Source organism: Vicugna pacos, chromosome 6 (assembly GCF_048564905.1).
Source record: "Vicugna pacos chromosome 6, VicPac4, whole genome shotgun sequence".
NCBI lineage: Eukaryota > Metazoa > Chordata > Mammalia > Artiodactyla > Camelidae > Vicugna > Vicugna pacos.
Window position 1 is genome coordinate 65,996,700 of NC_132992.1, and position 27,158 is coordinate 66,023,857.

General features: G+C 42.7%; 2 protein-coding genes across 15 annotated transcripts in view; one reads left to right on the forward strand and one right to left on the reverse strand.

Moving 5' to 3' along the window:
* ZFYVE26 (zinc finger FYVE-type containing 26) overlaps positions 1-23,195 on the reverse strand; it is a 57,826-nt gene extending 34,631 nt beyond the window's left edge. Inside the window, exons 1-18 of one of the 2 annotated variants that reach the window (XM_072963274.1) lie at positions 23,124-23,195; positions 22,354-22,630; positions 20,865-20,943; positions 17,245-17,334; positions 15,737-16,259; positions 15,218-15,348; positions 14,489-14,653; positions 14,252-14,340; positions 13,236-13,396; positions 10,920-11,123; positions 9,309-9,920; positions 8,773-8,859; positions 6,600-6,668; positions 5,799-5,950; positions 3,705-3,906; positions 2,419-2,682; positions 447-566; positions 188-352 (exon numbers count right to left, since the gene is read on the reverse strand). In XM_072963274.1, the coding sequence (XP_072819375.1) occupies positions 188-352; positions 447-566; positions 2,419-2,682; positions 3,705-3,906; positions 5,799-5,950; positions 6,600-6,668; positions 8,773-8,859; positions 9,309-9,920; positions 10,920-11,123; positions 13,236-13,396; positions 14,252-14,340; positions 14,489-14,653; positions 15,218-15,348; positions 15,737-16,259; positions 17,245-17,334; positions 20,865-20,943; positions 22,354-22,547 (3,307 nt within the window). In that variant the 5' untranslated portion in view covers positions 22,548-22,630; positions 23,124-23,195. The remainder of the gene's footprint in view (positions 1-187; positions 353-446; positions 567-2,418; positions 2,683-3,704; positions 3,907-5,798; positions 5,951-6,599; positions 6,669-8,772; positions 8,860-9,308; positions 9,921-10,919; positions 11,124-13,235; positions 13,397-14,251; positions 14,341-14,488; positions 14,654-15,217; positions 15,349-15,736; positions 16,260-17,244; positions 17,335-20,864; positions 20,944-22,353; positions 22,631-23,123) is intronic. The other variant, XM_015241483.3, reaches the window with a different exon arrangement.
* Positions 23,196-23,358: 163 nt separating this feature from the next.
* Positions 23,359-27,158, forward strand: part of RAD51B (RAD51 paralog B) — a 582,927-nt gene continuing 579,127 nt past the window's right edge. For 11 of the 13 annotated variants that reach the window (XR_012073703.1, XR_012073704.1, XM_072963286.1 and 8 more), the window contains exon 1: positions 24,227-24,339. The gene's annotated coding sequence lies outside the window, so the exon portion shown is untranslated. Of the gene's footprint in view, positions 23,426-24,191; positions 24,340-27,158 lie in introns of those variants that run through there. The other 2 variants (XM_072963282.1, XM_072963290.1) reach the window with 2 other exon arrangements.

A 27,158-nucleotide genomic window follows, 5' to 3' on the forward strand; every position in this document is an offset into this window, starting at 1 on the left:
CTAATGGAGTGCTAAGCACCCCTTCACTTAGGAGGTGGACAAACAGGTGGAATTAGCTGGCCAACAACAGGGCTGGTAGGGCACACTTCTGGAGTCCTAAGCCCCTGCTCCAAAGTGCTCCTTCACTCTCTGCTGTTTTCTGTCCCCAGCTCCGCCGTCATCTGCTCTTGTGCAGCAGGGCCTGTACCTGGCAGCTCCAGCGCTTCTCTCAGCGACTGAAGGATCTGCTCCAGCTGCTGGGAGAGGGAGGTGTGGCTGGCAACACAGTCCTCAGAGAGGCTGGGCCAGCACATCTGAAGCAGGTCAGCAATGCTGCTCCGTGGGGAACCTCCTCCTTTCTCCTCTGTACTCTCTGTGGAAAGCAAATGAGAGACAGACAGTCTGATGCTGACCTAATGTTCCAAGTCCAGGAGATTAAAAAAGAAAAAGGAAATAAAGCAACTCACCTGATTTAATTTGTCCGGCTGACATAAGTGGGTAATTGAGAATCTTACTGATCTGCTGAAGAACCACCGGGAAACCTCGAATGCCATCAGCGTTGAGGAAACCGTGGTCAAGCCGGCGACCTGGAAATGATGAATGAGAGGAAATGCAGAAAAAAATGAGGTACTTGCAGTGATTGACACTTCGTCCTGTATTTACTTGTGAAGTTCTATCTTCTCCAATGTTAAGGAGAAAATACATGCTGTGCCATTCTGGGTGACAACCAGCACACCTGGCTTATTCCACGCCCAAGGGTCCAGGGCTACCTGTGGCAAGGTGCCTCAGCTGCCCAGTGCAGCAGACCCAGAAGCTCTGGCATTCCTAGAGAATCGCTGTCCCAAGCCCATCAGGCACCTCTTGTGGATTTGCCTTGGTATTTCCCTCCACCGAGAACCTGAGCTGGGATCCTGTCTTCTCTAATTGTTTTAGGTGGTATCTTGACACCTTGACTAAACTAGAAACAACTTTATGGACAGAGATTACTCTTTATATCTCTCCTGCACCCCTATATACTTGGGATAATCTGGAAACACAGTAGGTACTAAATTAATTCCTGATTGGCATGAAACCAATCAGCTTGTATACTATTACCAGCCTGAATAAAACTCCATTCGTTTTAGAATACAAGTACTAGACGAGGGGATGGGAAATTGTTCAATAAAAACAAAGCTGCGCATGCCACAGTACACTTTCTTGGAAGGACTGTGTGAACATTAAAGGGATTTAATGTCAACAGCTCAGAAGTGACCCGGAAGGGTGTACAGAACAGAGGTAACACAACAGGCCTGAGACTGCTGTCCTCAGAAAGGCCTGTTTGCAAGTTCAGTTCTTGATTGGCATCTTCAAAAGCTGACTGGTAAATGGTTTTCTACACTGATACAGGATAAAACCTTCCTTAAGTGATGAGAGTGACTCACTGTGCCTAAACTGTTTGTACAATGTGGCTTATGATGAACACCTGCCTTCCTTCTGAGAGTCTGGAGTTTTGGTACCTGCTGGGCAGAGGGTGCCTCTGTCGCCAGCCCCTCAATCAAAAACCTCAGGCACTGGGTTGCTGATAAGCTTCCGGGAGACCACACTTCACACTTGTTTGTTCTCACAACTCATTGCTGGAAGAGTTAAGCATGTCCTGTGTGACTCCACTGGGAGCAGACTCTTGGAAGCTTGTGCCTGGTTTCCTTCAGACTTTAGCCCACGAGCCTGTTTCCTTTGCTTACTTTGCTTTGTGTCCTTTTACTGAAATAAACTGTAGCCATGAGTATGACTATGCTGAGGACTGTGGACTCTCTCAACTAATCACTGAACTAGGGGGTGGCTATTGATACCATACCTGGTCACCACTCCTCCCTCCACATTACTCAGAGAGAACATTTGTCCCTCACTGGTCAGTCCTTCCAGGGTTTGGTGTGTGCATTAAGGATGGGTGGGGAGCAGAACTTTGCCTAAGTCTTTCTTCGCATTCCTCTACCTTCGTTCCTCCAAGAATTCCATATACACACTGTGAGACATTATTAACCTCAAGGTACAATCCTCCTTCCAACTGTGATCCACTGAATTTTCCCTTACACCTACTTTACAAACTGGAGACTCAGGTTTGAGGTTAAGTGGGATTCACTCTGGAGGAGGCATGTAGTTTAACAGCACAAATTTCATCTTCACTATTTTTGAATGTATATTTCTTCCTTGAATTTATATACAAACCAGAAAAGAATTTCCCCCAAATGATTGCAGAATTCTATGTCTATTAAGAAGGCGAGAGTCTCAATAAACTATCTTTAAGTCATCAGAGTGGACATGAGGAAATGAACCAATAGTCCTTTCTCCCTGTCCCTCTTTCCCCAATAATTACTTTCTGCTTGCACCATTACCAAGCATCTCGGAACCCCATCTCCCCGTTTGAGAATTATGGGATAAAGTGAAAAAAAGCACACTTACCCCGACTCTCAAGGCTGCTGTTCAGTCGCCGTTCAGCTGTTTCTAAGAGTTGCTTGCCGGTTTTCCAGAGCTGGCACTGAGAGCAAGCTAGGTCAAACGCAGCCATGGCAGGGGGACTGAGGTCTTCCAGAACCTCTCTCAGGGGAGCGGTGGGCTCCATCGGGCTACTGCTTATCCAAAAGTCCTCCTGGAGTATGGGGATGGGGTCTCCAGAGGTGCTGAGCAGTTTGTCGGTCACATCAGAGATGGAGTAAAATACCATCCCTGGACACCCAGCAGTGGAGTAAAAAGTATGAAGTTAACAACAACAGACAAACAAGAAAAACAATGTAAAAAAAAAAGTATGAAGTTAAAACGATTCTCACTACCACTTTTATTTTGAAAAGTAACTATTTAATAAATGTCTGAGGTCCTTCTGCACAGGATACCTTCTATGCATATCAGTACCATCACTACAGCCCACACGTATGGCATCAAGACAATGGCAAGGAAAGGAAGACCAAGAGAAACTCAAAATGGTCAAGAGGAATGAGGGCTTCTCTAAACGGGATCTAAAAGCAGGTTGAGAAAGAGCGGGGTAGATCTGCATGTGCTAATCAGAAAAGATTTCTAAAAAACATTGCTAAAAAAGCAAGGCAGAAAACAGAGGACTTGTAAGAGCCCATTTACATTGCAAACAAAAAGGATATGCATATATTCTTTAGAACTGGTATAGAAAATCTCTGGGAGCATGTAGAGGAAGCAACATGTGATGGTAACTTGATATACAGAGACTAGACCAGCAAGAGATGTGAAAATGTGGGACCAAGACTCGACTTTCAAGAAATAATGAAAGGATGAACTCTTTCTGCAGGGCAGCCAAGGCTGAGAATTGAGACCTGTGACTTCTAGGCCACAGGGGTTAGATATAACTTCTTTACTTTACAGAAAAGTAAAAAAAATCCTTTTCCCTGAATAAGAAAAACTCCTAATCATTTCCCAAAGCCCAAGATAATGGCCCCCAAAACACATGGTGGAAACTGCATTCACAGTCCTCAGTTTAAGTCACACAGGATAAGCTTAAAGGAGTAGCTTGAGTGGCAGTTCAGTGACCACTGTGGTCAGCGAAGTTGGACACAGTTAGAAAATGACTCAATTGTGTCAGGACTGCTGTTCTTCAAGGCAAGTGTCCTGCTCTGGGTTTCTGCTCACCTTCATGACGAGTCTATCTATGATTTGGGCGGTTCGTCCCCTGATACCCTCCCCCAGCTGCCTCACCCCCGACGGTGGCAACAGGGGAGCCAGACCTGCGGCTGCAGCGCTGCCAATGGCCTGCAGCGTTGAACGGCCACTGCCTGTCCTTCGGATGGTGCTGCCGCCTCCGTCCGAGTTCTGGTTTTCAATTTTGTGTTCTACTTGGGCCAGTTCCTGGATGACCTCCTGGTAGCGCTCCATGAACGTCAGCTCCCCTGCGCTGGGCGAGGACTTCAGGTTGAACATGAACACCACCTGTGACAGGAGAGAAAAAGGGGCTTGCTCAGCTGGGTAGCGTCTAGAGATGAGATCCTTGCCAGTAGTCAAGACTATGGCCCTGAGACATCTGCTTTGTAGGGTCAGAAGAGCACTGGATGTTAGAAGAGTAGATCAAATGTAGAAATAACTTATGAAAGTCACCAAGAAAGCCACTGAAGCCCCAGCAGAAAATAGGCAAAAGATGTGGACAATTTCAAAGAGAAAACACGTATGAATAGTACAGACATAAAAAATGCTTTTCTTCACCAGTAATCCAGGGAATTTAATGTTTATACCACTTCGCATCTATCACAATGACACAGTGTTAAAAGAAACCCTCAGTGGGTGGTGGTAGAAGGAAATGTCACAATCTTTTTTGAAAAGCAGTTTGGCAATTTATAGAGCTTTAAAAACTTTTATATTCTTTGATGGAGATTTTTATGAAAAACTTTCTTGAGGAGATAATTCAAAAGTCTTAATGCCTAACGGTGATAATCTTGGCACTATTTATTACAACTATCACAAGGTTGAAAATAATATAAATGTTGAGTAATGGGAATAGTCAAATGCAGCTACCTAATCAGACTATTGTAAAGTCACTAAAAGCAGATGCAAGGTAAATGCTTACATTATAATGTAAAAAAGGCACTGGAGTTTTAGATTCAAAATGATCTTGGCTCTATATAAAAGTCATATATAGCTTGGAAAAATATTGGCAAAAAATATACTTTAATATTGGTTGTTCTGGACAATAAGGTTAAAAGTAATTTTATTTTCAAAAAAAAGTAATTTTATTTTCTGGTTAATATTTTCTGGCATTTTCTTATAATAAGCAAAACTTGTTCTGTAACCAGGTTTAAAAAAATAAAGCTTTTATTAAAAGAAAGAAAGAAAAGCTCAAAGCCCAAGGAAAGGAAGAGGAACTGAGGACATTTATAGGTAAAGCATCAAGGGGCTCACAATTGACTCCTTGGTTTGGGTGTAAGAAAGGCTGGTGAGGGTCCTATCCTCCCCAGAAGGACTGAATTATCATTATCATTAAAGTACAGGATCTAAAATGATCAGAGGAAGTTAAGCAAAAGTTATTCTATCTCCAGATATCCCCATGATTTATTCCTCAACATGGAAGAAAAATTCTGACCTACGTGTTAAGGGACCAGCACAAGAGTCATAAATATATCCAGAGAGTTTTAATAATGAGTGTTGTAGGCTTTTATGCTATTAAATTTTAGCAATGGTAGAGGATTGCTACATTTCTCACGGCTCACACATAATCCTCTTAACATACCAGGAGGCAGAACAAGCCGGTATTGCAATTAAGTCCAATTTTCAAATAAGGGTATCAAAGCTCAGAGGGAGTAAGTCCTTCTGATTTCTACTCCCTGCACTTTCCCCTGCACAACATGAACATTCCAGTTTGCTAGCCCCCTATACTTCCTGTACATTGAACTGCCATTCTATTTATCATTAAAAATGATCTGCATAGTGATTTTCAACTATATGAAATCATGTATGTGCTCAGAGGATTACAAGGAAATAAACAAAAATATTTCAATGTTCTGACTGTGGCTGAATATTTTCTTTTATCTTGCTAAAACATTGTTTGTATTAAGAAAACAAACAAATGATCCAACAGCTGAAATTTCCTCCTGGTTGGGTCTTGAAATCCACAGCGCTCAAGATGGCGCTCGATACACAGAAACTCCCTCCTGCTCCTCCTGCTGACGTAGCCCCTCAAGTGCTCCTGAGTGGCTCTGCCTGCACATGCACCTGGCTTTACCCGAGGCCCAGCGGGTCGCAGGCAGCTACGAGGCTGACTAAGCATTCTTTACTATGACAGGGTACAGCCTAACTCCTAACACCTGATGCACAAGTGTTTGTGGGCTCACCTGATGGGCTTCTGCAAAGTTCCCCTGGAGGATGCAGGACGCCAGCAGTGACTCGGGTGGGGAGAACATCATGGGGATGAGGGAACTTTGAGGCTGGGGCTGCAACCGGCCATCCAGCTCATTCCTCCCAGACACAGTGCCCAGACTTCCCTCTGTTGGGACACAAGAATGGGGGGCCAAGGAAGCGACAGAAATTGAGGGAAAATGATCTGTCACCTCTCGTCAAACACCTATCTTCTCAAAATCCTTCTAGAACTAAAAGGTCCGTAAGTGGACCTTGATTTTTCCTCAAATGAAGGAGATACCTATGCTATCACCTTTCTCTCTTTTAATTTAATTTAATCATAGTTGATTTATACTACTGTGTTAGTTGAAGGTGTACAGCAAAGTGATTTGGGTACATATACACATATATGTGCGTTCTTTTCTCGATTCTTTTCCATTATAGGTTATCACAAGATACTGAATATAGTTTCCTGTTCTACACAGTAAATCCTTATTGTTCATCTGTTTTATACATAATAATGTGTGTCTGTTAATATGCTATCATCTCTGAATACAAGACTTATGTACCAACTACTTTCCTTGGGTATTGATCTCTGTTTCTCTCTACTGATGGTAACTCAGCTGATACTGAAATAGCCCTTTCCCCTTTCCCTGCTGAAATCTGTCTATCTGCAGAACCAACCTTCTTGAACACAAGCATGAGCTGCTCAGTCCAGGCTTTTACGCCATGGTATATGGCAACTCTGTGCCAGGGCAAAGCTGCTGGAAGTTGGCAAGTGGTTGGGATCCCCATACCTGAAGTACTTGTGCTCAGCTCACTGCTTGTACTTTCCAAGGATGGGTTGGAACCTCTGTCCCGGCCATCTAGAGTATTAAGAAGAGGAGAGAAAATCAATCATTATTGCCTTACAGTGTAGAAAGTGGGAAGTTGTCTTGAAAGCTGAGATCTGGGTAGAGTGAGAGGATAATGGGTAGCTTCTACACCAGCTGCTCCTTCTACAGTAAAACACAAGTTCCTACAAACCAAAGTAAAGGCTGGCTTAATATGGCCCCACTGCTCAGTTTGGTAGTAGCTTATACCAGTGTTTTCCAATCTCTGGGGTCTCAGAGCCCTGGGAACTTTCAAGTTACTTCTAGGGGTCAGCAGCCCCCATCTGCTCACTAAGCACTGTCAATATTCTGGAAAAAAAAAAAAAGGCACAACTCTAATGACCACGAAGCGGTAAGGTGCAAAAGAGGGTCACAAAATTTTCTTACACAGAGAATGTTGACCTCATACTTAAAAAAGTAGAGAACCAAAGCATAAGGCCAGACTTGCCAAAGACCATGATACTGAAAGCCCTGGAGGAAAAGCTTCTTCTTATCAACACCTGCTTTCCTGAGGTGCTAAGGCTTTCAAAGGGAATTCACAACGCCTTGACTGATGATTTAAGGGTGGTATCAGCCCACGTAAGGGAGCCCCCCTGGCTCACTGCTGGGGAAGGAACAGACCAGTGCAGGAAAGAGAAGGTGGACTCAGCATTCTGGGCTGGATGAGTCAAATGGATGCAAACTATGCCTTTTGACTCAAACCATTAACTGAGCAGCCTAAGGGCCTCGGCCTTCAAGTTTTCCAGGTTTCTCTTATGGTATCCTCACCCCCAGCCAGTATGCTCTCTGTTCTCATCGTCCCTCAGATAAAGCCTACTCATTCTTCTGAGCTCGGTTCAGGAGTCAACTCTTTCATGAAACCTGTGCCCTCCTTTGCAGGCTAAGCTGATCTTCCCTTCTAAGAGATTTCTTCTGCCTTCAGGCAGTGTCTTCGTGCAGTTTAAGCTTTCCATGTATACTGTCTATGCAGGTAAATTATAAATTCTCCGAAGGCAAAGTCCTGGTTTATGCCTCATTCACCTCCCTTAAGAGTTAGCACACAGGAAACTCTTACAAATTCCCCGTTAATTGTCTAAAAGCCAGCACCAAAAATAGCAATGGAAGTGTGATTATCTAAAAGTTTAATACCCCGGTATAATGCTCCTGTGTTAAACTCCTTAAAGAAAACTCATAATCAAAGTCAAAAGACAAAGTGAGCAAAACCCGCAGCACATAATGACAGAATATTTTCCTTAAGGTATAAAGAGCTTCTTACAGATCAACAAGAAAGATGAACTCAATAGAAATACAGAACTTAGACCAGAAAATATAAATGGCTAATAACTATGTGAAAAACATTCAATCTCAAACTAAAAACCAGTATTAAAACAATGATGTCCCATTACTGTAATAATCATATTGGCAAAGATTAAACAAAATCTGATACTACGCATTTTTGATGAATGTCGTGCCAACAGGCATTCACCTACAGGTGGTGGGAATGTAAACTGGTCCACCTTTCTTGGGGGCAATTTGGTAATATCCGTATTCTATACCCACACAATTTGACCTTCTATTCTACTGCTAGGGGCTTATCCTATAGATACACTCACAGAAGTATGCACAGACCTATGTACAAGGTTGTTTACTGCAGCACTGTTTATAACAGCAAAAAACTGGAAACAATTAGAATGCCCACAAAAACATATGACAGTGGAATGCTAAGCAGCCTTTAAAATAAGTGAAGTGAGTTTTCAACATATAGTATGATACATTTATATATATAAAGGGATATAAGTGAAAAAAGAAAGTTGCAGTTCTCTATGCAGTATGATGAATCTGTATACCTAAAATGATACACACACTTGTACTGCATGGAGAACTTCTGGAAGGAAACCCTCAGCAAGGGTTACCTTAGGTGTGTGGGACTAGGATAATCTTAGATCACTTTTGTTCATACTCTATCTTAAAAAATTGCTTTAAGTTACTTTAAGATCTTTAAAATACTTTATCTTTAGTAATTGCTTTATTGCTTTATATTGAAGAATATCAGACAAGTGGCAATATACCACTTGACAGGTGCATGGGAAGGAGGCATGGGGAGAGCTCTTCAGATCACCTGTCCGGCTCCTTCTCGTCCGACGACCCCGGCGGAGACTGAGGTGCCATGTGGCGACGCGCCAGTATCTTCGGGAGGGCTGCTCCTCTGCAACAGCAAACCCAATGGGTCATATGGAGAGTGATCAATTTTTTTTTAATGAAGTATACTTGCTGTACAATAAAGCGAGTCACAATTTTTAAAGGTTATAGTCCATTTACAGTTGTTGTAACATACTGGCTATATTCCCTGTGTTGTACAGTATACCCTTGTAGCTTATTTTACACCTAATAGTTTGTACTTCTTAGTCCCCTACCCCTACCCTGAATTGCTCCTCCCCTCTTCTGAGAGTGATGGGTTTTGACTTGACCCACCTCCTGGGTAACAGGTAGGGGAAGATCCAGACTGGCTGGTGAGACAAGGAGCCATAACCTAGAGTTCTGACCCGGGTCGCTATGGTGATACACCCTGAGTTACTGTGACTCCCATGCACTCCTAGCTCTCTCCCACATTCCTGAGATTTTTCTCCCTCCTCCGTTTCTGTTATCTCCTCTTACCTGAGCCCTGATTGCTGGTCACCACCTTGTACCTCCACTGGGCCTCAGAGAGAACCTTGGAGAACTGGTGCAGGCGGCTCTGCAGTCCATCTCTGCTGCCCGAGCCGCTCTGGCCTTCAAGCAGCTTTGGCTTGTCAGGGGGGCCGTGGCTGCTGAGCTCATCCAGCTGCTCCTGGAGAAGCTTGAGGAAGGCCCCTATTGCAAACTCGTCAGCCAGGAACCCGCTGATACCGCTAGTAAAGTGCTGAAGGTCCAAAAAGCTGTGCCCATGAGGCCCCGGGGAACCGTCTTTTAGCTCTGCCTTCAGACAGCTGGGGATCGTGCAGTCCAGGCTCCCGGGGGCCCCCAGGGGTCCCAGTTCTGACTTCGTCTCAGGCTGTGCTATGTGCTGAGGGCTGTCAGATAGGGACCGCAAACCCACTGGGCCCTTCCCCTCAACGTCATCCTCCTCAGCATAGTCCTCGGGCAGGTGAGGCTCTGGGTGAAGATCGGCAGCGGTGATGAGGAGCAATGAGAAGATGTTTTCTAGAAGTTCCAGGCGCACAGAGTCAGGAATACTACACAGATACTGTTGACATCTGGCCAGGTATGTTGAGAAGAGACTGGAAGCACCTGAAGAGGCATGCATAAGAGAAGAGGCCAGAGATAGAAAGGAGAAAAGGCAAACATTACAAATAGTACTTGCCGGACTCAAGCATTCTCCCAACTTTAACTCATTTCTTTCTTTGTGATGACTCGGGGAACTGTGGTTAGTCAGAAGAATAAGGAACTACTGACCAATGTCTTTTCATGATTTGTGGAAAGATTTTGCAACCTTGCTAAAAGTATAGCTCACTGAACACTCATCATTTTGCTTCCACTTTTTCAATTTTACATGATTCCTCGTCTCTGAGAAGCACTTCCTATTTCAGTTCCTAGAATGAAGGCAGCAAGGGGACTCCTTACTTCTCAATCTCCCTTTCGCTCGTTGTTACACTACAGGTGATCACAGGCTACTTAAGCTGCTTAAGAAATACTCCCTGGCCAAAAACGATCATGCTCAGAGGTGAAGGTCTATCCCAAAGCTGCAAGGGAGGGGTAGCTGACCACTAGTCACAGAATGTAAGTTAAGGAGTTATAAGTTATTAAGAAAAATGAGAAAGAGCAAGATAAAAGGTTCTTTCACACTACAGGCTACGACCAATGACACTGACTTAGACGGCTGCATTTGGAAAAATAATCAGGAGTGTGCTCCAACTGGAAAGGTAAGTTTTGCTTCTCAAAACTTATTTCAGTTTACACATCACTTATACACACATACACACAGATTATACACCTAGGTGCAGACTAGCGTGACGTGAAATACCATTTACTGTGGATTGTAGTTTTAAAAAAAGCATTTGGAAAACACTGTATGAGGTGACAAGACTCTGTTAGAACTTACGCAAATCACTTGCTTTCTCCACGTCCTTTTGATTCATGGAGGCTGATAAATGGATGAAATTATTCCTGGGCCTAATAAAATCAAGGCCATCGCCCCAATTGTGGTGGAAAAGGGCTCCCACACAAAGAACCTACTGGAACAGGTGTTCCCAACTTATGCCCAGAAAGGGGTGGGTGGTAGTGCCGTACCTGGGGAGGAGCGAGAATCACCCCCTGGCTCTGCAGCCGAGGCCACGTCCTCAGAGGGACTGTCTCTGCATTCCTGGCACTGAGAATGCTGGTGTGAGTTCACACAGAGGGCATAGATGGCATACTTCATGGCACAGAAACTCCGGTAGAGCGTCAGGTTCTGACACTGGCTCAGGTGCGCAGGGACCGGGGCATCAGCTGAATCTGAATTGTAGAGAGAAAACAGCAGAACTTCAGACTCGGTTCTTTCAGGTAGGGGATGCACGTGTGGCTGAAGCAAAGAGATGTTGTGCTGCTAGTCCCCTAAGTGTACTCACTCTCCCTCCTTCCTGTCAGTGTGATTGCCTCCCTTCCAGGCCTTTTCCGCTAATCCACAGCAACTTTCAGTCATGCGGTTTCCTGTTCTCCACCAACCTCCCTTCTATATGTCTGTTCAACCTAGGCTTCATGGCTATTTAACAAGTCTTTCCCTTCCATTTCTTGAAATACTTGTTTTCCCCTTTTTAAAAAATTAAAACTTAAAGTAATGCTTAGTTCACTTTTTAAATGTCACATTATCCAAGAGGCAGGCTTAAAATGTGTTTAGATTGAGAAATGAGAGCAAAGGCAACAAAATTGTTTTTAATTGACATTTTAAAGAAACCCCTAAAGCAGACATCATGGGAAAAAACACAGACTCCTTGGACTTGCCTAATAATTTGTAATTTTTCATTAAAAAATTTTCTTTTGAACTTTAGGAGGAAGGGAGGGTACCATAATCTTAACAGAAATTCCAAGTATCTTGATCTAGCCCTAATTATTTCCATAACAAAAGTACAACCTGTTTAAAGAGAAAACATTAAATGTAAAAAAGCAAAAAGAAGGAAAAAAATATCACCCATAATCCTAACAGCTAAACACAACCACTGCTACATTCTGGTTTAACCCTTTTTTAATAGTTCTGTGTATGTGTGTATGTGTTTGAGTGTCACAACATTTTACATACTATTTAATTTTCCCACTTCTTAAAAATCCTTTACAGCGTAAGCATTTGATTATGTTTCTCTATAAACTAAATCTCTCTGGCTGCATATAGCTCTACTGAATGAATCCCTTGCCTCTGTGTATTCCACAAGGGTAGGACATTGGAGTAGCTAGGATGCTTTGCTACTATGATGTTGCAACAAGCCTCTTTAAGCATAGGCTTCCTAGAGAACACTTCTAAGAAGCTTGGCCTCACCAAGGTCAGGGTAATAAGAATACGGTCAATACTGTTCTATGGCCTTGACCTCTACATGGCATTACAGCCCAGGGCCAGGACTTACAAGCACCCTGAGAGGGAGTGGCTCCTTACATTTTTGCCTCAGATGCCTCTCTTGCCTCACCCTAGTCCCAAGCCCAATTATCACTCCTCTTTTGCCTTTTCCAAGTTCAAGTTCTAAGTGTGTCCTGGTGGGTCACCAGGGATAGATTTCAAATAGTTCTTTGGAAGCCTTCTGTTCTCGTATGTAGAAAACAGAGTTCCAGTTCTTTGAGGAAGTCTGCTAAATAAGTTGCTGAGCTTTCCAGAAAAAAATAAAGACTGTAGTAATAGTACTTTTATAATTAGTCTTCTTAAAAAGCAAATCAAAGCAATATCTAGGCTGAAAAACAACTACTGTCGTGCAAGAATGTCGGTTTCTCTCAAAGGTAAGGTCCCTGGCCTGTGTGGTAGGTTGTGACTAAACTACAGCCTGATTTTTGAGAGCAAAAAGAAAGAGCTTGCTAATGGACACTTGAATCATAAGCAAAGATCTAAGGTCAAAACACCCCTTTGCTGCTTTTTCAGGCAATTCTTTCTTCTAAAAGAAAAACTCCAAAAAAACTCTGAAAAAAAATCTTCTAAAAGACTCTTTAACTGTTCAACAGAGTTGGAAGAAGATATGGGGGTGAAGGAAGGCACAAAATGTGCTGTGAGAAAGCTTATGAAGCATGGAGAGAGTAAGCAAGAATTTGCACAAATACCACCAATAACAATGCTGTGAACTCAGAGGGCAGTTCCCAGTTCTGTCGCAGTGGAATGAGGGATGCTAGCGGTTCCTGAGATGGTTTCATGAGGATAAAGTTACCTATGGGATTGTTCTCACGGAACCCCCATGCCTCACCAAGACAGGGGAGGATGTCCCTGCATCCCATTATCTGACTGGGCCACACAGCACTAATTTAGAGGAGACCTGTTGGACCACCCATCTTGATAGATGCTTGCAATCACATCTAGATAAATCTGGTGCTGAAAGAAACATGTGCAAGATTGTCCTAAGAGGGAGCCTTGCCCAGGTCACCCCATGACCAACTCACCATGCTTTTTCTGGTCCTTGGCTGGCACCTTCTGTAGGAGCTCGAGAACAACTTCCTCCCTGAGGGCTGGAAGGTTTGTAAGGTGATGGAGAGAGTAGAGCACTGAGTGGCTGTCTCCACCATGTAAATGACACAAGAGATCTCTCTTTGGTATGGGGTTGCTGAAAGGGAAAGTTTATAGAATTGCTTTGAGAAAGTCCAATATCCGTTCCCTCTTATTCTTTCTCTCTGGCCTATAATACCAGGGGTTTCACTCCCCCAAGCACTAAATTTTAGTTGGTCTGTGACAGAGGATAGCATTTATTTACCCTGCAGGAAGGACATCCATCAGGCCAGCTCTACTTGTCTAGAAAGGAGCCAGAAAGGGCCTCTGTGCTCAGGAAGGCCTAGCAAGGGCCCACAGATTAAGCTTCCTAATTTTTGTACTCTGCCTCACTGAGAGCTCATATCAGCTTTTCTGGCTTTCCTTTGATTCAGCGCCCCTCACTACCTTCCCCTCTACCTTCAGGAAGTGCTGGTGAGGTGGGTGAAGACCAAAATAGGAACCCAGATATAGAAAAGATCCAACACTAAGTTATGAAGGAAACACAGGACCTCACACACAGTTCAAGAGGCAGTGATTGAACAAAACTGTGATCCAGGATGACACGTGGCTAAGAATGTGGACCACATTCACTAGCTGTGTGACTTTGGGCATGTTATTTCACACCTGTGGCCTGCAGTTGCCCCACCTTGAAAATGAGGATAACACTGGTATCTACTTCATAGGATTATTGTTATGCTTAAGTGAAATCACATACATGCATGGTATATACTAAGTACTCGGGAAATGTGAGCTTTCATTCTTTTTATCACTGTTCTCTAGTTATGATCTAACAGTTGGAACAATAATTAGCTGCTGATCAACACTGTCAACTCAAAATATTTATGGAGATACCTTGAAATGGCCACACATGCAGAGCATGGGGTCAAGTGTGCCCAATGGTGAGAAGGGGGCTGGCTGCACAGGGCCATACCTGCTCTGTTGTACACACCACTCCAGGACCTCCAGGTGAGCCCACAGCCCATCACAGGCATCCCTGAGGAGCTTACCACAGCCTTGGTCCTGCGTTGATACGAGAGAAGAAAGAGAGGCTGAGTCAGGCACGTGGGCTCAGAGACCATGACCGACTTCAGGACCCTGCATCCTGCCTCAGCCCAAAGCCCCACTGCACTCACTTCCGGGGCAGCTTGGGCTGCAGAGTGAGAGTTACCTGAGTTCTGTGGAGTGTCTGGAGCAGCCTCTGGGCTGATGCTAGGCTCTGGCAGTGTGTCCAGCCCAGAAGCACAAGCAGTCGACTGAGAGGCCTGAATTCTCTATCCAGCAGGCAGCCAAGACTTGGGAAGTCTTCCTCCTTCAACAGCGTGAGCGCCGTCACCTGTAAGCCAAAGGAGGCTGCTATAGGCAGCTGTGGGGACTTGCTGCTCATCAGGGTAAGAAGCTTTTCAATATAGAAGGGCGATTTCTGACGATGACAGAAGTGATGAGTTGAATAAGAAATGTTCATGAAGACCCTGGACTGAAGCTCCCTGAAGGCAGGGACTGACTTCTGTTGCAACCCCAGATCCTAGCACAGTACACTGCACACAGAATGAGGTTAATAAATATCTCCTGAATTAAACTGAAGCTCAGATCCAATCTGAGCATAATTAAACTCCTCCATCAGCTAGGCAACATATTGCTGCCACTGTCTTTTCCTTGTCACACTCTCCAGAAAGCTTCCACATATCCGACATTTTAGTGCCTACCAAAGGACCCCGGCAGTTCTAATCATGAATGATAGGTTCTTGGAAACTTCTGGAACTGTGAGATGGACAGAAACCAGATGACTCACCACTAATCCAACTGCTTTGTGCTGGATAAATGAGTGGAAGAGAAAGGATGAAGGAAGAAGCCTGGAGAGAATCCCCGGGTGATGGGAGAATCATTAAGTGTGACGTACCAGGATCTGCTCGAGGAAGTGCTTGCTGTTGCTCAGGCAATAGAAATAGGCCAATTTCCAGGCCTGGGCTGGGTCAGGGTTGGAGAACAGGGCTAGCATTGCCCGCTCAGGATCTGGATGATCTGGTGAGACTGAAAATCAAAGCAGACAGCGTGACTGGGGCACTGGAGCTCTTCCTTCCTAAGCTAAAGCCCATCTGAAAAACCAACTGAAGTGAGTTCACCCTTTCAAAAAGTTAAACCAGGTTTCCTACACTTCTGTCTTAAAGACTCTTTACTTCTCTCGGTAGCTTCTGAAAAGCTCTTTCCTGCTATTACTACTACTTCATTTCTTCCCCCATCACTCCATCTTAGACTACGAAATCTGTGCTTTTACAAAAGAACATCTTGCCTATTTTTGCTTAGCTCCTTCTGTTAGATTTCCTGATCACCATGGAAGGCAGCAGGCTGGAGGAACTTCAGAGGGGTCGGGCAGAGTGGAATTACCAACACATAAAGAGAGGCAGTGAGGGGAACACACCTTTTCCCGAGGCTGTGGCTCTAGGTGGCTTTTCTGTGGCCTTCTCCACATAGACATGGCCATACAGGGACACCAGGCCCCGCCCGGCCTCATGCAGCAGGCAGCCGAGCAGCCGCTCCTCCTGCAGGGGACTCCCCTCTGTCCTGCAGGCCTCTAGCAGCTCCTCACACAGGACACGCAGCTCAACCCCGAGTGGCTCTGCAGGGCAATGCAGAGTCCGCAGGGCTCCATAGATGGCATCGACCACCCCTGGGGGCCCAGTGGCAGGGTCCCTCAAAGCTTGCAGTGCCTTTCGAATGAGGTCCACCAGCGCTTTTTGCAGAGGCCCACCACTGAGTCCAGTGCCATTGTCCTCCCTAAGCAGGAGCTCCAGCAAGGCGTGCGCTGGCTGGGGAGCCCGCCTCAGGAGGTCCCAGAGCAAAGAGACAGCTTCTGAGCTGAGACAAGGGGCCCAGCTCTCCCGCCTCCGATTTCCGTCAAGCACAGGGTCTATGGTGTCTTGCGCTAAGATCACATACAGCTCCTAAACAGAGGATGAAGAGAACATGCCCAGAATGTTATCACTTTTATACCACGATGTTTTCCTCTTTTCAATACACACACACACACACACACACACACACACACACACACACACACACGTATTAATAGTAGGAGTAGCAAACACTTCCGTAGTAGTTTTTTAAATGTGCCAAGTCCTTTACACAGAAAAATTAATCCTTACAACCTCAGGAAGAGGATGCTACTATTATCTTCATTTTGCGGGCAACCTCAAATCAGGAAGTTGAAGCAAAGAGAGACTTGCCCAAGGCCTCCATGCTCAAGCTAGTCACTTCCACCCCTACTGCCTCTGAAATGTCCACTGTCAATCTAAATTAGGGACTGCAAACTCACAGACTAGGTAACAAATGGGTATATGAGATCTCAAAGCATATACACTAAATTAAATAAAAGAACATCACACACCAGTTTTAACCCTTGATCTAAATCCCAACCATGCTTTCAGGTACAGGCCATTCTATATCCTTCTGTGAAAACTTCTCCAGTACCTGCAACCCACATAACTCTTCCTCTTCATTGGGCTTTCGATGTTCTTAAAATTAGTACCAGGTGGTTTAGTATATAATTGTGTCACGTGTATATTTCCTTCCTCCCCAACTAGACTGCAGGCTCTTAAAGATAACACCTCCGTAGCCTATAATTTGGTAGGCTATTTCCCACACTTCAGCACCATTCCTGTTCGGTGCTCAGGGATCCTTCTTCATGAACTGCCTCCATGATGGTCACAGGACCATGAGTCCTTGACCTAATACAAGTGAAAGTCCCTACCTCTAAGAATTCCATAATCAGAAAAGTTTTCCCTAACTCTAAATAACTCTACCTAGCCTGGTCTTGCCTGAGAACAGAGTACAGCCAACATCCTGGGGACCTGTCTCTGCTGGATCGCTGAAAGTTGATCTTGTTGAGCGACTAGAACCCTTGTCAGACAGATCCAAGGCATCTCTCACCTTGAGGATGTCCTCTGGAATGTCACCTGGGAGGTCTTCCAACAATAAAAGAAACTCAAGCTTTCTCCGGAAAACAGTTGGGAGTAACTTCTAGAAGAATCACAAGAAGGGAGCATAGAGATTAGCCATCTGCTTTAGCTAACATTGATAATTAAATACTTTTTTCCAGTTAGTCTTATTTCTGCTGTTTTCTCTAAGATAAAGTACTTTTTGATCATTAAATTCCTGGCTATGTTTTCAGACATTTATCTTTATAAACAATAACAGCTAAACTGAACACATATCCCCTCTTAAACACTAGCACTTAAATCCCACACTGATTAGCCTTAAACTCCAAAGCTTGCTCATTTTATGTGATTTTTGAAGTTTTTCTCTACTTGAAGTCTTTCTCTAAGAATCTCCCGTGCAGTGTCCAAGACACCCAGTAATGGGTAAGCGGGGATGGAATGGCCCACATGATCCTCTTTGGGCCTAAACCCATTTCAGGGATTCATTATCAGTTGGAAAAATAAAAGTAAAGGGGAAGAGATCTAAAGTTTATGAAACACTTGTTCTGTGCCAGGTACTAAGAGCTATATTTTCATGTGTTTTTAAAAACCTCATTTACTAAATCAAACAAACCTACAGCATCAAGATATCTTTAAAAATAATGTTCAGTAAAGATAAAATGGTTAGGAAGTATTTCCCCATCATTGCAATCATGGAAAGGAAAAAGTGACCCTGATGTCTGTTAATGAGACATGCCGTCAGAGATGACTGATACATAAAGGAAGTGAAAGCTTCTGACTCTTCCTGTACTGGCTTGGTTCATAATAACTTCCCTTTACCTGGTCCTTAAAAGTAAAATGACAGTCTCCCTTTCTCCAGACACAAATACAAATAAGATGAAAGTCTGAGACTAATTCTGACAAACACTGCTTTAAATTAGAAACACCAGTAAATCATGCAGCTTAGTTTCCTGAAGATGCATTTTATCGACAAGCCTCCTAACTCAAGGCAAGAAGTACCTGCAGGATTGTGTATATGTGAGTAGAGTTTAGAACGCAAGATCACATTTACTTTATTTGCGTGCCATTCATCACAGCAGAGACTAATGTGATACAGTATGTTCTTGGCCCCAAATCCTTCTTACCACACCCTTCCCTAATGCACCTATGCCATCTGAACGCTTATATAATGCTCATGATTGGAAGGTGATGGAAAAAATTCATCTGACAAGTTGAAGGTGAGTGCTTCTATTGAGAACGAAGGGGAAGGAACAGATAAGGCCAGACTGCAAGCTCTTAAAAAGATTTTAGGACTTTCATTAAAATCCTAAAGACTGACTAGCTAGTATTTTTTTTTTTTTTACTGGTGAAATTATGTTATGCATATACAGGGTCATAAACAACCAGTATTTCTAAAACAGGTAAGAATTTGCTCAATGTTTCTGAGCACAGATCTCCTTACTATAACAGCAATGCATATTCAACACAGAAAAATCAGAATATACAAACAGGCAAATGAAAAGAGCCCCCCACCCCATCTTTCCATTGGAGAACTACTATTACTATAGTGTTACAAGGGTATTCAGACCATTTTCTATACATGCATCTATACATGCATTGCATGCAAACCACACATTCTGTTTTCTGAACTGTTTTTTTTTCCCATACAGCAGAATATGAGTATCCCCTTACATCACTGAAAATTCATTTACCATGGATTTTTTATAGTGGCATGGTATTTTACAAATAGATTAATCAGCCCAGTATTGCGGCCATGGCAATTATTTCTAACTTTTCCTCTATTAGAAGCAGCATGGGTAAAATGACTATAACTCAACAAAAAATGTTAAAAAAAAAAAAGCAGTAGCAGCAGCATGGCACTGAACATCTCTGCAGCTAAATCTCTGCACACATGTTTACACCTGTAGAGATAAATCACTACAAGATAAAAAGGCAGAAGGCAGAAAATGGATGAAGAAAAGGGAAAATGGAATCACTGTTTTCAATGAATAATTAAAAGGGTGTTTTGGCAGCAGGTGGGAGACTGGAAAAGGAGTAGCAGCAAGTCCCTCGAAGATGAAGGCCAGTCCAGGATAATTATTGGCCTTGTAGAACTACTTAAAGAATGCATGTGAAGTCTTTGTCCTCATATAAAATTTTAAAATTCTCTGAGGTCCTTGTATAAACTGTACACCATTCCCACAACTGTTTAAATAACTGAGGCAGTGGAGCTTCAAGGACCAAATGGTCTTCAATGCTGGGAAAAAACAACTCAGTCTGTGAAAAGGAGTCAGGGAAGTGAAATCCACCGCCTGATCTGGTTGAGCAACTGTCTGGAAAATAAGCAATCACCAATCAGCCATGAAATAACAAATACGCTCTTCTGAGGCAAAAGTTCAACTGGTTTGACAAATTTCATGTTTGTACTAAAAAGATCTTTAGTCAGTACCTAACTCTAAGACATTTCTCCTTTTCTCTGAAAATACTATCGGGTATTTTGGCTGAAGATTTCTCTTCCAGATTTGAACCTATAGCCAGCTCTTAATCGCCTTGGGTTGTTTATTTTTCAATTTTGCTTCCCTTTCTTCCCTCTCCTGCAGATCTCATTTTGCTTTGCTGCACCATTACCAAAAGCCTGGATAAGAGGTGCATTTAGATTAGTAATTTCTGTTACTTTTTGACAACTATGTGAATAGGGGTAAATGTTAGGCAAGACCAGAACTAAAGACAAAATTCATTCTGATGACTGAGAGGAGTGAAGAAGAAACTTAGACTAAAATACAGACATTTACAAAATAGAATTTATGGTTCCTTACTTTTTAAAGTCCATGTAGGTTAATGTTGAGGTGGAAAAAGTAGTGGACTGAGGATAGAAGTTAGAAGACGTTGGTTCCAGATCCATTTCTGCCAACTAACTTTATGGTTAACTAACTTGGGCCAGTCATCTCTCTTCTGAGTCAGAGGTTCCTCACTTAACTCTTTAAGTCTGAAGTTTAATATAAAATTGCTTCATTGAAATTTCTTTAATGGGCATCAATTTCTGATAATTGACACATACTTCTAAAACAGTTTGAATGCCAATTTTTCTTAAAAAAAAAAATCCAAACCCAATCATTTCCTTAAGTTTTCTTTCACGATTAATTCACTCACTTTGTTTTCATATTTGGTAACTTTTAGTTCAATTCACATGAGTTATTAAATTATTAATGAGATTTAAATCTGTAAGATTTCATTGCACTGGACTACTTAAAATAAGATTTTTGAATGAACTACCAAGTTTCAGCTCAGCCCATTCTCCATTACTTGAGTATATGAGGATTAAACTTTACTCACCATCTTGTCATTTTCATTGAGTTCTGCAAAGTTCTGTTCAGGCACAAGACTCACAGTGGTATTTATCAAAATGGTATCACCTCAGATGGTATTACATGCCAATGTAGGTTAGTGAATTGATAAATGAATTTAGGTAAGGAGACGGTGATAAACATTTAAGCCATTCTCACTGCCAATACTGAGAGAGGAGTATGACAAACCTCAAAATACAGGAAGTAACAGAAGGGAAATTTCATAATTCCTTCCAAAGTCTTTTCAGTCCTGGCCTCAAGAGAAAATCTGAAATATAAAACTATTTACCTTTTCCAGGGCCAGCCATTTTTCCAGTACAAGAAGCCAGACCCAGGCTAATCTTTGAGGGTTGATGTCCTGTCCACATCTGAAAAATGTAAAAAGAAAAAATTTCTAAACAAAGGGTTTGTTTCTATTGACCTTTTTCTCTTTTGTAATCCAAGATTTAGATTTCACTGCTCAGTCTGTTTTAAACCTGAATAGGGAAGACATAGCCCTAATGAGAAATTTTTGAATGTATATGACAGATCAATAAACTAGAACCAGAACAGAACTAGTAGCTTTCACTTAAAAAAGAAAAAAAAAGGTCTCAATTCTACCTCCATCTCCCTATTTAGTCTTTATTATTTTTAAACAAAATAATATCATCCAGAAAACTATAAAAGCAAAGCTATCTAAAGTATGTTTTTGAAAACAGAAACTGAATCAAATAGTCTTAAAGAAAACAAGGAACTTCATAAAAATTTATTTTTAACTCTATGCTAAAAACAGGGTAACAGGATTAATAGCCTTTCTATGAAGTTAGTAATTTAGACAGTAACTGTCTGGAACCCAAACTTAAGGGATAAAAAGAAAGGAAGAAAAGAAATCACCTAAATCTCCATTTTATATGTGCAAATACAGTACTTAAGTAGTATAACATAACTTCCAGAGTAAAGAAAAGTGACTTAACGGTTAACTCCTATACCACTAATTGTTAATAGCACTGCCAGGAAGAACTTCATTCAAAATTTACATAGAGAACATTGGTTGCCAGGGGACAAGGAGGGATCAAAGTATAAAGAGGTATTCCCAGGAAGTGAGGGAATTCTTTCGTGGTGATGAAAGCTTTCTGTATCTCGATTATAATGGTAGTTATATGAACCTAAAAATGGATAAAGTTGCATAGAACTACACTCATGAAAAATGAATGCAGATTAAAAAAAATGGTGAAACTTGAATAATGTCTGTAGTAACAGTAACGTATCAACATCAATTTCCTGGTTTGATATTGCACTATAGCTATTTAAAATGTCACTACTAGGGGAAGCTGAGGAAAGGGTACTCTTTGTATTACTTTTGCACTTCTTATGAGTCTAAGACTATTTCAAAATAAAAAGCTTTAAGTGAATTCACTTCCAGTCCTTTGTTAAAGCTACAACAATAGCTTCAATATCACAAGCAAGAAGGGAGCAGGGTTTGCTCTTTTGGAAGCAAAGAAAATGCTTTTCAATGTAGTTACAGCATTTATTTTAATGATAATAAACAAGAAATGGTGGTTTCGGGTATAATTTGCTGGCCAAGTTTAAATGCAGTTCCAGGTGATAATTCCCAGTCAAGCTCATGAAGTAATAAATAGTCATATATTATGGAGGTAAAATTTCAGAACATGTGTAATACACTCTGCCTTTGTTAATTCTTCAGAGAGTAGTTGAATGAGGCACATGGACAAGAGCTCAAATACCGAACCTTTTATTTCCCGCCCTGTTACTGCCTGGCGGGAAGAGAGATCCCTTACCTCAGCTGATTTGGACATATGACCAGCGCCTGAAGTATATTTTCCACCTTCGTTGGGATATCCCCTTCTGCCTCGTGCAGCTGAGGTACACATGCCTGTGCCAGCTCCCATTCTCCTCTCCGCAGGCACTCACAGAAAAATCCAAAAAGCTGCTTGTAGGAAGCAGTTTCCTCGTTTCCAAATGGGTGATGCATTTTCCCAGCACAGAGTGCAGGGAGATAGAAAGAGATGAATTACGCAAAACACATTGTCAGTCTTCTCATCCGTGGAGTACCTACTAGAAAGAACACACACCCGAAAGGGAAGAAAAGGAAGCAACTATATTTAGACAAACCAGCCACTACTAGCCGCACTGGGAAAGGCGGGGCTTATTTTTCTAATTATCGTGGTAAATTTGATTTGACATGTTACTATCTCTTTTTGAGAAGTTCCAACTTTCCCCAAGGGGTGGATCCCATCTCTCTATGCGCTACCAGTATTTAATTAATATTAATCGTCACAGCCTACGGCGCAGACCCAAAACTCCACTTCCGTATTTCCTCCAGAACTTTACGACCAGTCGGCTTCAAATCCCCAGGTGGTCGCCTCCTTAAGGATAAGAAGTCATCAGGAACCTCCCTAGTTTGAGCCCTTTTTTTAAGTCAAAGGGTTGAAGATCAGGAGAGGAATCTGTGTCAGAACTGGAGGGCGGTGGGGATTGGGGCGACAGGACGCTCCCCACAGGCGTCGTGGAGAACGCCCCCGCTTTCTCTGGGGCTCCTTACACTTACCTGCTCCCGGCGCCCAAAGCAATACAGCTTCCAGCGCAGCCATGTTTGAGCAGAGTCAGGTGACAAAACCCATCTGGGAGGCTGCGGGGGAGGGGGGCGGGGGCGGGGCAGGGAGGAGGGGGGGGATGATGACTGACTGAAACTACTCTCATTGGTCAATGGCGGGAAGATGCAAATAAAGCGCCATATTTGGGACACGTGACGCCATCCTTTTAGACCAGAGGAAGCTACGAAGCTCGGAAAGAGGTTTTAGCTACCTGGCTTAGGATCATCCCTCACAGTTTAGACAGCTCCTCTGCTCGGTACCTTCCGTTCTGAACCAAGTGGCAGGAATAGCTGTGTAGTTTGACTTTTTTCCTTCCATTCTCTTTTCTCTCTAGTTTGAAGTCAGCGTTTATTAAGCGCCAACCAGTGACAGTGCTTTGCCACGCCCAGGGCATACCCAGAGCAAGAAGACCTGGGTCCGCCTCCATTATCATTCCGTCCATTTGTACTCATAATCCCGGAACCCTAAATCCTGAGTTCCCATTTTCTTGTGCTTAATTCATTTATTTGCTCATTTACTCGACAGCCGTTAATCGAACTATGTTCTAGGTTGGTCCTACTTTAAAAGCTGAATAAAGATGCATCTCTGCCCTCAAGGAGCTCACAGTCTAGTGAGGGGTGCAGGTCAATAATTAGGATGCAGTGAGCTACATTATAAGATATAGGTATGAACAGGGAGATGAGAGCAAAGAATGAGCAAAAAATTTTCTCAAATGTAATAATCAGAAACCAATTCTTAAGGTAACGGTTTACCGGGTTTCCTCATCACGGTTGTTTCTACACTGAATCTTCTATTTGGTTCCTTCAATTTCTTCTTCAACTGTAGACGCTCATGTTTCCCCATTGTGTGTTTTTGGTTTGAGTAATTTCATTCAGCGTTTCCTAAACGACTTAACCAAGGTTTTTTCTGGCTTCATAGTCTCCTTGCTATTGTTCCTCCCTTGGATTTTGAGAATCATTATATTGAGAAATTGGGACTCAGACTTTATTAGAGTGTGAACTACAATTCCCAGGAAGCAGCGGAGCCGACCTGGGCCTGTGTCTACTTTTGATTGGAGATTTCGCCGGGGTAACAACTCAACCAGCGCTTCGGTTGTTGCTTTGCGTCGCTTCCCGCGGGGAACTGTTTGAAGGGTAGGGGAAACTTTGAAAGTTGGAAGCTGCAGACCCGGTACTGGAAAGTTTCATGTGGGGGGCTGTTTGGGGAAGTGGGGTGCGCTCATTATTTCCTGCTCCCTTTTTGGGCCCGGGGTGTTGATATCGGGGGAGCGGAGAGCCATTCTTGGGTGCAGAGCACGCCCCGTTAGGTCCGTAGGGATGACTTGAGCCCCGCCGCGTATCTGAGGGCGTCTGGCCTTCTTTTGTGGGGGATGTGCTTGGAAGCTGCACCTTGTTGGGAGAAGTCCTTTTTAGGGGATTCTGGGGTTGATGTTTTCGTCTTTTGATGTCCACCCACCTTCCCACTTGCAGGCAGTTTGAGGTCTAGGCAGGGGAACCCACCATTAAGGGAAGTTTAGGGTCTGGTCCTTTTCAGGTGGTGTTGAAGAAGAGGTATGTTAACAGTATGGAATATGGAGTCAGATCCCTGAATAAGAATGCGGAGCCCCACTCTGTGTTAGCTGTTGAGCTTTACTCAAGTTTTTCAACTCAGTGCCTCAGTATTCTTAATCTGTAAAATGGAGCAAAACATCCAAAAGCTCTTAGAACAGTGGTGTAATAAGGGCTCAAGAAGTATTAGCTATTATTGTTAAATCACAGTTTTCATTGACCATCTAACATGAGGATTTTTCTTTTCTTGGTGAGGAGAAGATTCAGTTTCCAGGGTTGAGTATCTTCCCTCACCCTCTCGTTAACATGCGCGTGCACACACACACATGCAAAGCAGGAATTTACTGTTTCCCAGAAGAAACAAAGGAGCAAGCCATAACGATATGTTCATAAGATTATGGAACAGATGTGTATGCAGTGTGATGAGAACATTGGTGAGGAAGAGACTAAATTATGGGAAGTCTTTGGAGGAAAGTCAGGGAGGCAGGTTGGCACCTGCGTAAACTACCAGTGTTATGGCTGGAGAGCAGGTCATGCGAGGCAGCAAATGATGTTTTGCTCAATGAATTGATAATTGTTAACCTTGAGCTCTGTGTGCCGGGCAACATCCACATCCTTTAACCTTCATTGCATTCCTATGAAGTAGATATTTGAGGTACACTTGTTTTTCAGATGCAGAAACCACTGGGAGGCAGGTGACTTTGCCAGAAAGGCCAGGATCTGGGCCTTGCAATCTGATACATGAATGAGAGGGAAGTGAGGGACCAGTTTATGAAGAGTCTTTAGTCCATCATAGGAAGTGTGGAATTTACCTTGTGGTCTCATGGTCCAAAGGGCAGTTTTAAAGGCTGAGAGTGACAGGATTGGAGCACATTTTTAGGAAGCTCCCTCTGACAGGATTGTGACTTGCGGGTCAGTTTGGTGCTTCTTCCTCTCTGCTTCCATAGCACTTTAAATTCCAGCGACAATTCTTACTGCATGACTGTAATTATTTCTGTGTGAATCTCTTCATCTTTTACTGTGAGTTCCCAAAGGAGAGGAAATATACTTAAATGATTCGGTACCCCAGACCTCAGCAGAGTGTGTGCTTAAGAAGCATCTGCAGAAGGAACAAATGAATGGATTGGAGGTGGGGGTGCGGAGCAGGGAGTGACCAGAATCTGCATATAATAGTCTAGGCAAGTGACGGGAGCGGCTCTAATAAGGCAGAGACAGCAGAGTTGGTCGTTGTTAAAGTCCAGGTAGTTTGGGGTTTACAGTTCTCCTTTCTGATTGGATTTTTCTGTCTAAGTGATGTCTTTGCACAGAGCTGCCTGATTGGTAAAGACACTAGGTAATGATACGTCAGATGTCACTTGGTAACATTTCTATTTGGGAAACAGAAATCAATACTGGCAAATTCCCTTTGAGAGAAATGAGAGGGATGCATTTTGTGTTTATGGGAGAGGTGTGTGTGCATGTGTGAGAGAGAGGGAGGGAGTGTTCACCTGATCAGAGAATATAGATGTTAAGTAGACATTTGGGCTATGGTACTGGAAATAAATACGTTCTTAGTATACATTTTTGTTCCCAAAATGTTACTCTTTTTTCTGATAATTGTATTGTTTTATCCCTTGGAACAGTGAAGAGTTCCTGTTTCTATTGTATATTTGCCATCTGAATGAGACACACAGCTTCTCCTTTGTGTGCATTATTGTGGGAATCACAGTGATTCTAACTCTGCAGGCAAATATTTCATGAGCGTCCTTTAGCCCTTGTAGATTTCAACAAGAGTGAAGTTTAATTGCATGTAGAAATGTGAGCAGATAGTACAATAAAAAAATTTCAATTTGCAAATAACACCTGAAATAATAAAATCTCTTTTGATTCAGAAGGTGTCTGACTCATAGAAAAATGAGAGTCTAAATATGATTATGGACTTGTAGTAGGGTGTAACGGTTGAGAGGATTGGCCTCAGAGTCAGGCTTCAGGGTCCAGATTATAGATCTTTTTCTGGTAACAATGGAATAGCTAACCTTTCCAGGCTTTACTTTTTGCTTATGTAAAAATGGAATCAGTAATCAGCTCTCCTTATAGGGCTATTGAGAAGCTTGAATATGATAATTTGTGTAAAGTTTTGGAACAGTGCCTGGTATATAGTAGGTGGTCAATAAATTTATTATTGTTACAGTGCAATGAAGGTAAAGACTTTCTGAGAGTGCTGTTTGGTAATATGCCCTGAAGGTTAATTACATATCCAAATAAAGTTTATAAATGCATTGAAAAGCTTAAGATGCTATACAGATGTGAAACAGTGTTATTATATCCATGTAATAAGTATTAAAGAATTATGTGAAGTGCACATTCTTATATTGTCTTGTTTCTGTGTGTGCATGTTTGACAAACAGTTGTCTCTCCTATTTAAAATATTTAGAAAGATTCTGCGGCCTTCCTTTATTTTAT